Source organism: Brienomyrus brachyistius, chromosome 12 (genome assembly GCF_023856365.1).
Source record: "Brienomyrus brachyistius isolate T26 chromosome 12, BBRACH_0.4, whole genome shotgun sequence".
NCBI classification, from domain to species: domain Eukaryota; kingdom Metazoa; phylum Chordata; class Actinopteri; order Osteoglossiformes; family Mormyridae; genus Brienomyrus; species Brienomyrus brachyistius.
The window spans coordinates 13,335,051-13,349,745 of record NC_064544.1 but is presented as its reverse complement, the minus strand read 5'-3'; the positions used below and the strand labels follow the sequence as shown (position 1 = coordinate 13,349,745).

Sequence of the window (14,695 nt, the reverse complement as noted above, 5' to 3'; positions counted from 1 at the left end):
TCACGAATGGCACATTTCTTTTATGACGTTGATGTCGGATAGACTTCGATTCCCCCTTCGAATCGAAGTAAAGAGCGGTGCGCGCTCCCGGTACACTGTAAAAAGAGAATTGTTGGATCAACTTAATTATATAATGTCAACTGGTAACACATGATTAAATTAAGTTTTTTTAAATTAAGTTAACAAGTCAGACCAACTCAACAGATTTAACTTCAATGTACTTTAATATTTTAAGTGTCGTTAATTTAGAAGTGTGCATTATTTTAACTTGATTTTCAGTCAAGTCAACTTAAACTTTCCAAAAAATCTAACTTAAATTATTAGCTTTGCTCCAAAGTACTATATCACTAATTTCCAACATAGTAATTTTCCTTTAGGAAAATAAATTTTTAGTTACCTTAATGTCAGATATTTTTTCTTTAAACTAAATTAAATTCAAAAATTCACTTTTTAAAGTTACATTATACACTTTATTATAGAAATTGTACTTACATACCAGTGTTTGAAATCATGCATTACATGCACACAATTTAAATTTTTTTTATCTTTCACTAAAACAAATTGAGTACTAATCAAAAACAAACTACTGATTTACCCAGGTGTCAAGGAAGGAATCAATAGGCTATGCTTAACTGTTTCACAACATACAGCTCACACTAGTGTCCAAATAACATGAACAAATTTGACTTCCTGCCAAATTCTGCATCTTTAACAATTTTTTTTACCAACAGGCAGTGAATACTGTGCAGCGTAAGGGAACATTCACCAGGAGAGGAAAAACTAAAAACACTTTTGGTCTGTTAATTATGTCTAAATCTTAAAAACACAATTACATTGCTGTTAAATGGACAGCTGTAGTACTGAAAAAAAATAAATCAACAAAAAGTGTTTGCCACCACCTAGATACAAAAGGTGATTAGGAGAAAACTGAAAATGACCATTTATATACTGTAAAGTATGTCCTTCCCTACCTGAAGTTTTTCCACATAAACCACAGTGGCTCCTTAGTTTGAGCTTTAACAACTGATCTAAAGAAGCTGTGTACGCTTAACTTTTTGAACATTGATATAAAACTGAAATAAAAAAAAGTTCCATACAAATACAATAAAACATGTCTTGAGAAAACCTTGTGTAAAACCAGAGATGTATTTCAAATTGTGGTTTGAGGCCAGCTCAACAAACAAAGAACGTCCAACAGCCCAACAACAGACTCCATTTTACATTTAAATACTCTTGTTTTAATATCATTGTCTTCCTTTAGTTCCCCAAAAGAAATTTTGAATTGGGGGGGGAAAAAAAAAAGTTTGGTCCAGAGGAGCAATGCATTTGCAGAATGTCATCACTCTGAGCTTTTAAGCCTGCAAAACTTCTGAACTTTGGGGGACATCTTGTGCTTGTCAAGCTCCATGATAATTTTCTGAAGCACTTCAAAAGTGAAATGGAGACATTTTGGATAAGCCAGATTGAGTTCATATATCAAACCCAGAAGCAGGGCACAAGCAGAAGCAACTGAATTAAGTTCATTCAAGACCTCCACTCCCTCAATGACGATGCCTATCTTTTCAGCTGGCTCCTGTTGTCCTTCCCCTTCCTTTCGTATCACAAACACTCCCATGGTGAGCTGCTCCAGGTCCTTCTGTGCATCATCTGCAGTCGAGTCCTACAGTACAGTACACAAAACATCAGATACATCAGGTTACAAAGTAAATATTCATGCTTTATGGAACAATAATTTAATCATTCCATTGTTAATGTGAAAACTCACTGATTTCACCTTAAAGAGAATACAAAAATCTAACAGCACAGTTTATGAACTGTTAAGTATTAGGGCTGCTCGATTACGGCAAGAAAAAAAAATCATCATCATGACCATATACATACTATAGACCACGATTACTGAACAGTTTATTTTGGCAAGATTTTTGAACAGGCCCAATGTAATAGTAACATTACAGAACGCAACACTGTGTTAAACATTAGGTAACATTTTTACTTTATTATATCTAAAATAGATCAAGCTAGTGCTGTAAGGGACTGCAGCTGATGTGCAATCTGTTTTGATCACCCTCGATGGTTTGACACATGAACTACAGATGATTTCCTGATTTTAACAATATTATAAACAGTTTTACTGCTACAGTTGCTTTTTTAGAGCAGATCTACTTATTCCCTACATATTCACACAAAACTGCTGTGTGAAGATGCAAAGTAGTTGTCTGCTCATGTGAACAACGCACAAAGCAGTTGACGATGACAGTAGTGGCAGGTGGAGCAGTGTAATATGAATCCAACATCATTTAATATAATATTATAATAGAGCAGTTTATTAGCCCTTGAAAGGACTAGTGAGTGAGATTAGCAGATGTGAAAATACAGTTATGATATTTCTGTTGCAGCCTCTTATCTGTGTCTGTATGACCTCAGCTGCTCCACACAGACAATTTTCTTTTAACATTTTATTGGGGGTAGGGCTGTTCCAAAAAATTATTTGATCTGTAACTTAAAATCTGTGACCATGACTTTTGTGATCCTTTACACCCCTATTACAAACTAGACTAGACTCTAGATAGTAATCTAGAATATTTATGTGTGTCCCTTTTATTAAGATGTGTAGACATACAAATTACTTGAAACTTACAAAATATTCCTTGATCAGATCATCTGGATCTTCCCCCAGAAAGATGATGAGTGCTTTCAGAACCGATTCCCTCCGAAGATGAATGTCCTCTGTCTGAAATGACAATCTTTATAAGTTTCACTTATTTTGACACTTGTTTATATAGACACTCTGAAGGGAAAAAAATACATATAGGGACAACATTAATATTTAGGAAAACTTTTTCAAATGAAACATTTGTGTTTTTCTTTTTTAAATTGACAATATTTACCCTAGGTCAAATAAGGGAAGGAATTAACATTTGCTAGTGATAACCTAATTCTATGAATCATTTGCAAGTTGAAGTGCAAAAAAACATGCCTTGTTACCATATCAGTAAGTAACATTAGTATTAGTTTAGGGGGTGCATTTCACGGCAGGGCGGGGCAGAATCGCTGAGCGCTCCCGTATTACCACCAGGTCTGAAGTGAAAGTGAATGTAGGCGACGTTCAGAAAGACGATATTTTGTATAAAAACTGAGCTGCGTTTGTCAAAGCGTATATTCGTTTTAATATGGGGTGAAATTTGCCTGTCGAATGAAAATGTTTCTTTAGGTCAAATAAAAAGTAATCAGCAAGTAAAGGATGAAAATGAAGTCCAAAAACCTCACTATTATATTAATCTTCTTCAAGTTCATCATTAACTCTGACGGTATGTATCATTTAAAAAGAAGTCATACATTCGTATAATAATGTTTAGTAAACATAATTATGATGATGTCAAGGAATATTTCAGTCTGCGTGTGTGTTATATGGTGTCAGTCTCGTCGTGAATTTAAATTGCCAATTTTTATAATTTTAGTAAATAAAAGTTTTGTTTTTGATGTATTCAAATTAAGACTTAGTTACACCTATATAAAATTATACACTGTATCATTATTATTTAGCTTAAGAGGCGCGAACTCATGATCAGAACTGAACGCAAAACCAAGATCAGAAAGACGACTTATTGAATAGATATATTACTGCGTCATTTAAATTTATAATGTGGCAAAATTTGCCCGTCAGGTAGAAACTGTTCTTTATGTATCGTAAGAAAAAAGTAAGCGGCCCGTAATGCGTGGAGATGCAGATCAAAGGTCTCAGGGTTATTTTGATCTTGTTCAAGGTCGTCATCGTCTCTGATGGTATGTTTCGTTTAAAAATAAGACCTACATTTTGTGCCTAGTGACTCGTATAATAATGTTTTCAGAAATTATGATTGAAATGGATTTGTTTTTGTTGTACCAGCTTATGTAGAAGTATTTGCTTACCAAATACTCAAGTATTGATTTGTAATTGATTATTTGTACTTATTAGGTAATGCTTTAAGGCATAAAGTAATTTTATATCTCTTATTCCTGTGGCAGGTTTCCTGCTACACGGCTCTGCTGGTCCTCTAACAGCCCGGCTGGGAGGAGCTGTACTGCTGCCCTGCTTTGTGGACAGACCCCTGCCTTTGGAGGAGCTGCAGGTGGACTGGAGAAGGACTGATTCAGACACCATCGTGCACCTATTCCAGGGGGGTCAGAGCAGACCTGAATCACAGGGGGACGCCTACAGGGACAGAGCCCACTTCTTCTCTCAGGAAATCCCCAAAGGCAACTTCTCTCTGCTGCTTGAGGGTGTGAGGACTGCAGATGCAGGAGGTTACGAGTGTGTGGTTTATACAGAGCAGGAGAACCATGAAACACGGGTGGAGATACAGGAAGTAGGCAAGTCAGCCTTTCTGATTTATGGATTAATTATTATCATCACTTATTTTGGATTTTATTCATTCTATTGTCATGGAATATATAGTATAATTACTTCTGGAGTTGTTTCTTATCTGTCATTTTCAAAGAAAAAAATCACAAAAATCTTTCATGTTCCTAATGGCAAAATTTAAAAACTTATAAATTAAATGTTAAAATGGAAACAGCCCAAACTATCAGAGTGACGTCCCTAAACAGGAGGGAAAACACACAAATGTCGGGTTGCCAGGTTGTGTGAATCCTCCTGTTCTTGTTCCAGAGCGGCTGGTGGTGACGGGTGCAGATGAGCCTGTCTATGCACATGCTGGAGAGGATGTGACTCTCAGCTGCTCTGTGGACACCCATGTTAATGTGACAGAGCTTCAGGTGGTATGGAAAACGACAGACGATGACATCATGGTGCTTCTGTATGCTGATGGAGAGAACAAACCAGATTCTCAGCATGAGAGATACTCTGGAAGAGCTGAATTCTTCACTGAGGAAATTCCCAAAGGAAACTTCTCAATGAAATTGAGGAAAGTCAGGATGGAAGACAAAGGAGAGTTCAGGTGTGAAGTCCACACAGATACTGATTCTAATAGTACAACAGCCAGGATAGCAGCACTGGGTGAGTCACCAGGTCACCTACACAAGGTGTCACATTGGGCAAAGCAGTCTGACTCTCATGTATTTACTTACAGGTGAAGATCCACCTGTATGTCCTACATGTTAAACTCCTTTAGCTGTTAAACACTTTTATTGTATTGTCCATCTTTTAACTGCTACAGCGCCTTTTTTTTAAAAAAATGTTCAAAGCTAATTATAACATCTTATTTAGACTGTTTTAACTATTTGTAACATTGTGTAATTATTTATGAAGTTTTTCCCTCTTTGATAGTTCAGTCTGTTTAATATCCATATACTCTCAGCATGAATACAGCCCTAGTTACTGGCATGATGTTAAAAGTCAGCTTAATGTAACTAGAGTCACTAGAATGACTGGTTTTAACCTGCAAATCCACATAGTTTTGTGTGATAAAATCTCATGTTCGTTCCCCTGAGGGTCAGTGGTTCTGCTGTAGACTGATCTTCATACACATCCCATATTCAAACTGGGTTTAGTCAGTTTTATATACAAAATGAATGAATGTGTATTTGCTTCAGGCTTCCACTTTAGTGCAATTTTCAGCTCTAGACAAGATGTATTTTATTAGAGTATTGCAGTATAATCTATGGTTTTATTTTCATTTAATAATAATGTAAGTCAGTTAATTAGGAATCATGCACATAATAAATTTGTGCCCCAGTTTTGTAGAGTAATTATTGGGTCAGACATGCTGATTATAGTCTAATATATAAAGCTTGTTTTGGAAAATAAACTCTGGAACGTATTTCTTATTTTTTTTAGGTTATTCATCCCTGCATTGGCTGATTCTGGGGCTGTGCATCACTGTCATACCTGTAGTCCTACTTACTGGTGCTTTCTCTGTCAGGTATTATATAAAGAAAAGTAAGTAATTTTGAAACATTCAGTTCTAATCTAACTTTTGTAGCACAGGTCAAACGAAAAGTGAACCAGTCATTGCATGTTTGAAGCCACTTATCCTGTAGAGGGCATCTCAGCAGACATGGGGCACCAGGCAGGACTGTATCTACATGGGTGTCTGTCCATTGCAGAGCTTAACTGTGATGTAATTAACATGCTTTAATCCTGAGTCTCTGGTAATATACTCATAGATGTGAATTGTCATGCATGGAGCGGAGAAGCGGCACAGAAGCCGTGGGGTCGGGTAAACGAGGGATTAATTTGGAGAATATAATCAGGAACACACAGGACTGACGTCAGTGACCGGACTGGGGAAACACTCTAACACGGACTTAAATACACAACAGCAATTAACAAGACTAGAAACAGCTGGTAACACGGGGACTCCACACGGGGTAAATGAGGGGGCGTGGCACACGGGAGGATCGGCATGATCGGGGCATGACATGAATATGAAGTATTTCAGAAAGTGTTATCACTGTAAACCCCAGCCAACCAAAACAATGAACCAAAGCTGATGTCCTCATTAAAATAACACTAAAATAATTCAGGACCCGAGTCTGTTGAGCCTCACAGTCTGTACTGGTCGTCTGTAGGTGAGGATGCAGCAGAATGACCATCTGAGGATGACTGTAGATCATTAAACTTTGCATGAACCATCATTTAATGGTAAAGAGCAGGTGGTTACATTTGGTTCTACTTTCTGTCTATAGGTAAAGGCAGACAGGCTCTGTTGAGTCACTGGTCACTTGTCGCAGTCCCACCAATCATGGTTTCCTCAGCCTTCATCCTGTGGGGTGTAACTGAAGGTGAGCCCATTAAATATGGTTTATACGTTCCTATATTTTGATTAATTTATAGAATGATTTAAAATATTGATTTTAATTATTTCTTTCATGTGAGTTTTACGATTTAAAAATGTTTTATGAACAACAGAGCAGTAGTAGTAAATTACATGGATTGATGATGTTTAGTTGGCTGGAGATCCAGGAATTTCAGTAATAAACGTTTGTATGTGTGAATAACAATGAATTATCTAAACTAGTTAATAGGGTAACAAAATAAGACCAGATTTACCTCGGGTACACTGATGGAGTTAATATATCTGTGAAGAGTTACTTTCATTGGTTATTTGTTTTGATTTGTCTGTAAGACTGATAAACATCTTTAAATCATTTAACATTTAATGTAACTGCTTAAACTTTGGAATGTATCCACCAAAGCATTATTTAAATTGCCAATGTAAATATTGTGTGGCTCTCTGCAGTTCCTGCTTCTTTTGAAAAGTATCTGCTTTTCTGCTTTTCTTCATTACCTGAATGAATAAAGAGAGGAACAATAGACTTGATCAGATAAACATGATATTTCAACAACAGAGGAAGCTCCACTTAGTGACTAATTCTAGAATTTCAAATGGAAGCAGTCAGTCGTGTCACCATTAATGCACTGGGAAGCTCAGCAAAGCAAGACCAAGTAGTGACAGGACAACTGGGATCCGATCTGTAGGACATCTAAACACTGCCAATGTTCCCTGAGTGTTATCTTGTGTTACTGGTGTTTCTCAGGTTCCACAGAAGAGGCTGTTACCTGTACTGTCATCACTCTGCTGAATATCCTGATGTTGTTTTTTATGGACCCAGAACGATTATATCCAGGTATGTTTATTTATTCTGATGTGGTTCATTCTGTTTCCAGTATACATTGTGAAAAGAAGGTGGCAGTTTGAAAAAATGTTAAAATAATAAAAGTATTTACTATCATAATAGATATATAATAGTTATATACAATAGATATAACTGTACAGTGTGTTTCATGCTGAGATTTCCATATGATTGCTGGTTCCCCTGCAGCCCAGTCGCTGTTGGTATCATGGTCTTACAGTGCACTGTACAGTTCTTATAAATATTTTTTAATATCAAGGGTGCATGTTGCGATTTGTCAGACCACTTAAAACACTAAATTTGGATTAAAGTTTCTGCAAGATGCAGAGAAAGAAACAAATATTTGTGTTTAAAGGAATCTGGGGGTAGATTTATAGGAGAAATTAAACAGAGAAGCGCAGGGTGAGCAAATCCTCAATGTGCACAGAGTTACAGACACAAAGTGAGAGAGAAGCGCAGGGTGAGCAAATCCTCAATGTGCACAGAGTTACAGACACAAAGTGAGAGAGAAGCGCAGGGTGAGCAAATCCTCAATGTGCACAGAGTTACAGACACAAAGTGAGAGAGAAGCACAGGGTGAGCAAATCCTCAATGTGCACAGAGTTACAGACACAAAGTGAGAGAGAAGCGCAGGGTGAGCAAATCCTCAATGTGCACAGAGTTACAGACACAAAGTGAGAGAGAAGCACAGGGTGAGCAAATCCTCACTGTGCACAGAGTTACAGACACAAAGTGAGAGAGAAGCGCAGGGTGAGCAAATCCTCAATGTGCACAGAGTTACAGACACAAAGTGAGAGAGAAGCACAGGGTGAGCAAATCCTCAATGTGCACAGAGTTACAGACACAAAGTGAGAGAGAAGCGCAGGGTGAGCAAATCCTCAATGTGCACAGAGTTACAGACACAAAGTGAGAGAGAAGCGCAGGGTGAGCAAATCCTCAATGTGCACAGAGTTACAGACACAAAGTGAGAGAGAAGCGCAGGGTGAGCAAATCCTCAATGTGCACAGAGTTACAGACACAAAGTGAGAGAGAAGCGCAGGGTGAGCAAATCCTCAATGTGCACAGAGTTACAGACACAAAGTGAGAGAGAAGCACAGGGTGAGCAAATCCTCAATGTGCACAGAGTTACAGACACAAAGTGAGAGAGAAGCACAGGGTGAGCAAATCCTCAATGTGCACAGAGTTAAAGACACAAAGTGAGAGAGAAGCGCAGGGTGAGCAAATCCTCAATGTGCACAGAGTTACAGACACAAAGTGAGAGAGAAGCACAGGGTGAGCAAATCCTCACTGTGCACAGAGTTACAGACACAAAGTGAGAGAGAAGCGCAGGGTGAGCAAATCCTCAATGTGCACAGAGTTACAGACACAAAGTGAGAGAGAAGCACAGGGTGAGCAAATCCTCACTGTGCACAGAGTTACAGACACAAAGTGAGAGAGAAGCGCAGGGTGAGCAAATCCTCAATGTGCACAGAGTTACAGACACAAAGTGAGAGAGAAGCACAGGGTGAGCAAATCCTCACTGTGCACAGAGTTACAGACACAAAGTGAGAGAGAAGCGCAGGGTGAGCAAATCCTCAATGTGCACAGAGTTACAGACACAAAGTGAGAGAGAAGCGCAGGGTGAGCAAATCCTCAATGTGCACAGAGTTACAGACACAAAGTGAGAGAGAAGCACAGGGTGAGCAAATCCTCAATGTGCACAGAGTTACAGACACAAAGTGAGAGAGAAGCGCAGGGTGAGCAAATCCTCAATGTGCACAGAGTTACAGACACAAAGTGAGAGAGAAGCACAGGGTGAGCAAATCCTCAATGTGCACAGAGTTACAGACACAAAGTGAGAGAGAAGCACAGGGTGAGCAAATCCTCAATGTGCACAGAGTTACAGACACAAAGTGAGAGAGAAGCACAGGGTGAGCAAATCCTCAATGTGCACAGAGTTACAGACACAAAGTGAGAGAGAAGCACAGGGTGAGCAAATCCTCAATGTGCACAGAGTTACAGACACAAAGTGAGAGAGAAGCGCAGGGTGAGCAAATCCTCAATGTGCACAGAGTTACAGACACAAAGTGAGAGAGAAGCGCAGGGTGAGCAAATCCTCAATGTGCACAGAGTTACAGACACAAAGTGAGAGAGAAGCGCAGGGTGAGCAAATCCTCAATGTGCACAGAGTTACAGACACAAAGTGAGAGAGAAGCGCAGGGTGAGCAAATCCTCAATGTGCACAGAGTTACAGACACAAAGTGAGAGAGAAGTGCAGGGTGAGCAAATCCTCAATGTGCACAGAGTTACAGACACAAAGTGAGAGAGAAGCGCAGGGTGAGCAAATCCTCACTGTGCACAGAGTTATAGACACAAAGTGAGAGAGAAGCGCAGGGTGAGTAAATCCTCAATGTGCACAGAGTTATAGACACAAAGTGAGAGAGAAGCGCAGGGTGAGCAAATCCTCAATGTGCACAGAGTTACAGACACAAAGTGAGAGAGAAGCACAGGGTGAGCAAATCCTCAATGTGCACAGAGTTACAGACACAAAGTGAGAGAGAAGCACAGGGTGAGCAAATCCTCAATGTGCACAGAGTTACAGACACAAAGTGAGAGAGAAGCACAGGGTGAGCAAATCCTCAATGTGCACAGAGTTACAGACACAAAGTAAGAGAGAAGCACAGGGTGAGCAAATCCTCAATGTGCACAGAGTTACAGACACAAAGTGAGAGAGAAGCACAGGGTGAGCAAATCCTCAATGTGCACAGAGTTACAGACACAAAGTGGGAGAGAAGCACAGGGTGAGCAAATCCTCAATGTGCACAGAGTTACAGACACAGAGTGAGAGAGAAGCACAGGGTGAGCAAATCCTCAATGTGCACAGAGTTACAGACACAGAGTGGGAGAGAAGCACAGGGTGAGCAAATCCTCAATGTGCACAGAGTTACAGACACAAAGTGAGAGAAGCGCAGGGTGAGCAAATCCTCAATGTGCACAGAGTTACAGACACAAAGTGAGAGAGAAGCACAGGGTGAGCAAATCCTCAATGTGCACAGAGTTACAGACACAAAGTGATAGAGAACAGAGGAGCCAGGCAGCTCCTTTTAAACCATCCGCACCTCCTCAGCTGTGATAATTTGCATAATGAAACATCCGCTGGTCACCACTGTCCTCATACTGTCACTGCAAGGCTGGGGCTAAATGTTTCACAGTAATTAGGGGTCACTTATGTGACTTGTGAATCAGCTGATATTCTTACAACCTGTGTTTTATTATAAAAAAACAATTATTTTTACAGACGTATCACGTTATAATATATATCTGGCTCGGACATTAGGAAGCACCATCATCATCATAGCTGTTTGCACAGGTAAGTTTAAATATCATTAATGTATGAAACATCAACAGTAAATTAGGAGAAGGCAGCAGTTTCTGGTAAAACATTAAACACACTGTCAGGGCTGCAAGCTTTGAGGAATTTGTTGGAGTGAGATTTGGAGTGAGGTGGAGTTTGGGGGGGCATGAGGTGAAAAGATAAAATGGTACGGAGCTACATCTGTATTTGTATTTACCAACATTACACATCACTTTGTCTTTGAACGCTGGTCCTTTGTACATTAAGTGCTTGTGTGATGAAGCACATTTCAGTGTATAAGTGTCAGTTAGCGCCCCCTTGTGTTTGGTCACTGCACTTTTTGCTGCTGTAATGACCCTCATTGGTGGCTCCCCCTAGTGACCATCAGGATTAATGTCGCCCACTTTGACTGTCATAATGCATGACGAGGTGCCATCTAGGTTCAGACTGTTTCCTGTTTTAGTTTTATTGACACCAGTGAGTGTAAAGATGCACTCAGCACCTGCATCGGCGTGCGGTCGGGTGAGAGCAGGTTTGGCGCTTGCTGGTGATCTGGGGAAGCTGCTCGTTCCAGTGACATATAAAAACTGGGCGGGGCATAAGTACAGCCTACCATACCATGGTAAACAGCTTACCACACCATGGTAAACAGCTTACCACTTTTAACATTGACGGGGGACTAAACATAATGCTGTATTCTACCATAATGAGAAAAGCATTGCAGCACATCAGAAATAGGCACTGGGTGTCTGTCAGAGCACTGCACAGATCTGCTCACTGCCAGTGATGACAAAATGTGCTGAGTTTGTCACTGTCACTCAGCCACAAGTATGCAGTGAGGAAATTGCTGCTATTTTTTCAATACACTCTTTCTACAGATGTGTGTAGGTAGAAAAACAGCTGAAACACATAATGTTAATTAAAATAATGTTAATTAAAAGCAGGCTCTGCGGCCGAGCAGGGTGTAGAATACGTAGATAATTAACATGATCCTTTGAGTTTTCCCACCTTTGACACGCCTATGGAAAGAGCCCATTCATAGCATTAGCTAGCTAGCTCTGCCATAACCACCAGGACTGGAACTATTCCTTTGCTAAACTTAGTTAGCTGCTGTATCTTGTTAGCTGACGTTACTTTGTTAGATCTTTGCTTGTTGCATCACTTTCCTCTTCATCTCCGAACTGTATCCTGCGTCTTTGGAGTAACGACGGGTTCCAGAGGTCTGTGCTGAAGACGCCCAGCAACAGCGACGTGTGGGCAGCCCTTGTCACATGCTAACACACACAGCGCTCTTAACCAGCACAACCGGCATTTCAGGGAGGTTAATGTTACAGATGGATAGAATTGTGAGATTAGGGGAGAAATTCCAGGCTTAGCATGAGAGCGTGAGATTGGACCCGATTGTGAGAGTCTCATGGTCAGTGTACACCTAATCATATATAAAAGGTACAATTATAAACAGTGTAGGAACAACAGCTATTAAAATACATACATCAGCGGAAAAGCACAAACTAGCATGATCCACAGCTCTGCAGGACTGGAGTTTCTGACCCCTGGACCAGAACCAAATAAAAGTGATGGAGAGAAGGAGGCTGAAGTGAGGGAGGAAATTGACTTTATTTTGGCTGAGTGGCATTTGTTCCTGCTTATGGTCACTCTGTAGCTCTGTGGAAGTATGATTTGGGGCCTGCATTAGGATAGTGTCCCTCCAGCAGCCTTACTGCCTTTATTTAGGCTGAGTGGCATTTGTTCCTGCTTATGGTCACTCTGTAGCTGTGCGGAAGTATGATTTGGGGCCTGCATTAGGATAGTGTCCCTCCAGCAGCCTCTCTGCCTTTATTTTGGCTGAGTGGCATTTGTTCCTGCTTATGGTCACTCTGTAGCTGTGTGGAAGTATGATTTGGGGCCTGCATTAGGATAGTGTCCCTCCAGCAGCCTTGATGCCTTTATTTTGGCTGAGTGGCATTTGTTCCTGCTTATGGTCACTCTGTAGCTGTGTGGAAGTATGATTTGGGGCCTGTATTAGGATAGTGTCCCTCCAGCAGCCTTGATGCCTTTATTTTGGCTGAGTGGCATTTGTTCCTGCTTATGGTCACTCTGTAGCTGTGTGGAAGTATGATTTGGGGCCTGCATTAGGATAGTGTCCCTCCAGCAGCCTTGATGCCTTTATTTTGGCTGAGTGGCATTTGTTCCTGCTTATGGTCACTCTGTAGCTGTGTGGAAGTATGATTTGGGGCCTGCATTAGGATAGTGTCCCTCCAGCAGCCTTGATGCCTTTATTTTGGCTGAGTGGCATTTGTTCCTGCTTATGGTCACTCTGTAGCTGTGTGGAAGTATGATTTGGGGCCTGCATTAGGATAGTGTCTCTCCAGCAGCCTTGCTGCCTTTTCATAACCAATTTTAAACAGCAGCACTGAGCCCATCTGTTTATGTTCTGTGTGACTGACATGAATCCCTTAATGACTGACGCTGCTCTCTCCTCATTTCAGTTCGTATCATTGAGTTTTCGACAAAATATTCTGCAACCACAGCTGGGAAAGTAACACTAGGAGTCTTTATAGGTGGATTTGTACTTATGATGGTCTTTATGGCTTCTATTCAATGTAAGTACTTTCACAAGTTTAAAATAATCTAGTATATTTATATATTTTTTGGTGATTGAGATTTCAGGAATACTGGGCCATATTTAGATATAGATGCATTTCTTTTTTCATTATAGAGATTTAAAACATGCTTTGAAAACTAATTTCATGTATTCTTAAATGTTTAATATGTGTACATTATAGGATGTTTATGACATCATTGGATGTTTGACCCTTGTTACCTGTGATGTTCCTGACATGAATGTCCAGCTGACTGACCCTGTTCTTACCTCATTTCAGTTTTATTCATGTGGTATTTCAATTCTTCTTTATCCTGGAGCACATTCAAGAAAATACTATTGACCATATCTGTATTTCTGATAATAATGGTTTTAGCCACAAGTAAGTCTGTTTCCAAGTTTATAAATGTATTTATTTTACATTATGTTTTGGGAATTCTGGACCAGGATTGTGTGTAGAGGTATTTATTTTCTACATTTTAATGTATTAAACACAGTTTTGAGCAACTTTAACATTTTGCTTTACATGAATTTAGAACACAATCCATCATTATGTATATATTATGGCGTATGCATGTCCCACTGAAACATCGTTATCTTTGCATAATCAATGTTAGTCTGCTTCTTAACCTGGGATGTAGTTTTAGTACCTCGGCATCTAACATGGGATTCAATCCCAGAACCCCCAGGTGACAGGGCTATGCTCATTTAATTACAGGATCACTGAGTGTGTCTGTCATGAATTTTATAATGACTCAGTATTTTTACCCCATTTCAGTTGGTGTTGGTGTGTTTCTTGCCAATTATTTCTCTGGAAGAGCAGACATTGGATCGTTTTTAACTGTCTTCATAGTTCCGGTGATCATGTTGTTAATCACATGTAAGTACATTGGCATATTTTTTTATATGTCCATTGTGGTATAATTGTCAGGACCAGTTCCTGCCCTATCCTGTCTGCCGTCCCAGCTCAGTCTACAGGTGTCGCTGGCCATCCCGTTCCTAACGTTTCAGGCCTGAGTGCTCAGTGATGATGACAACCGTAGATTGTCAAAGGGCTCCCAGGTCAGGCAAAAAGACGAAAACGGAGTGGCTTGTAATTTATTCACACAGCATGTGGGGCTTTAGTGCATCCAGTAAAATTAATGGAAAGAACAAAAGGACATAACAAAAAAAAAATCTAAAGC

General features: G+C 40.0%; 1 protein-coding gene across 3 annotated transcripts in view; it reads left to right on the top strand.

Moving 5' to 3' along the window:
• Window positions 1–3,020: 3,020 nt before the first annotated feature.
• The window catches only part of LOC125704419 (uncharacterized), a 38,773-nt gene continuing 27,098 nt past the window's right edge, over window positions 3,021–14,695 (top strand). For 2 of the 3 annotated variants that reach the window (XM_048969954.1, XM_048969952.1), the window contains exons 1-10: window positions 3,021–3,308; window positions 4,006–4,350; window positions 4,649–4,996; window positions 5,777–5,878; window positions 6,628–6,723; window positions 7,480–7,569; window positions 10,853–10,924; window positions 13,399–13,512; window positions 13,792–13,893; window positions 14,290–14,391. In XM_048969954.1, coding sequence (XP_048825911.1) covers window positions 3,242–3,308; window positions 4,006–4,350; window positions 4,649–4,996; window positions 5,777–5,878; window positions 6,628–6,723; window positions 7,480–7,569; window positions 10,853–10,924; window positions 13,399–13,512; window positions 13,792–13,893; window positions 14,290–14,391 — 1,438 coding nt within the window. In that variant the 5' untranslated portion in view covers window positions 3,021–3,241. Of the gene's footprint in view, window positions 3,309–3,545; window positions 3,784–4,005; window positions 4,351–4,648; window positions 4,997–5,776; window positions 5,879–6,627; window positions 6,724–7,479; window positions 7,570–10,852; window positions 10,925–13,398; window positions 13,513–13,791; window positions 13,894–14,289; window positions 14,392–14,695 lie in introns of those variants that run through there. The other variant, XM_048969953.1, reaches the window with a different exon arrangement.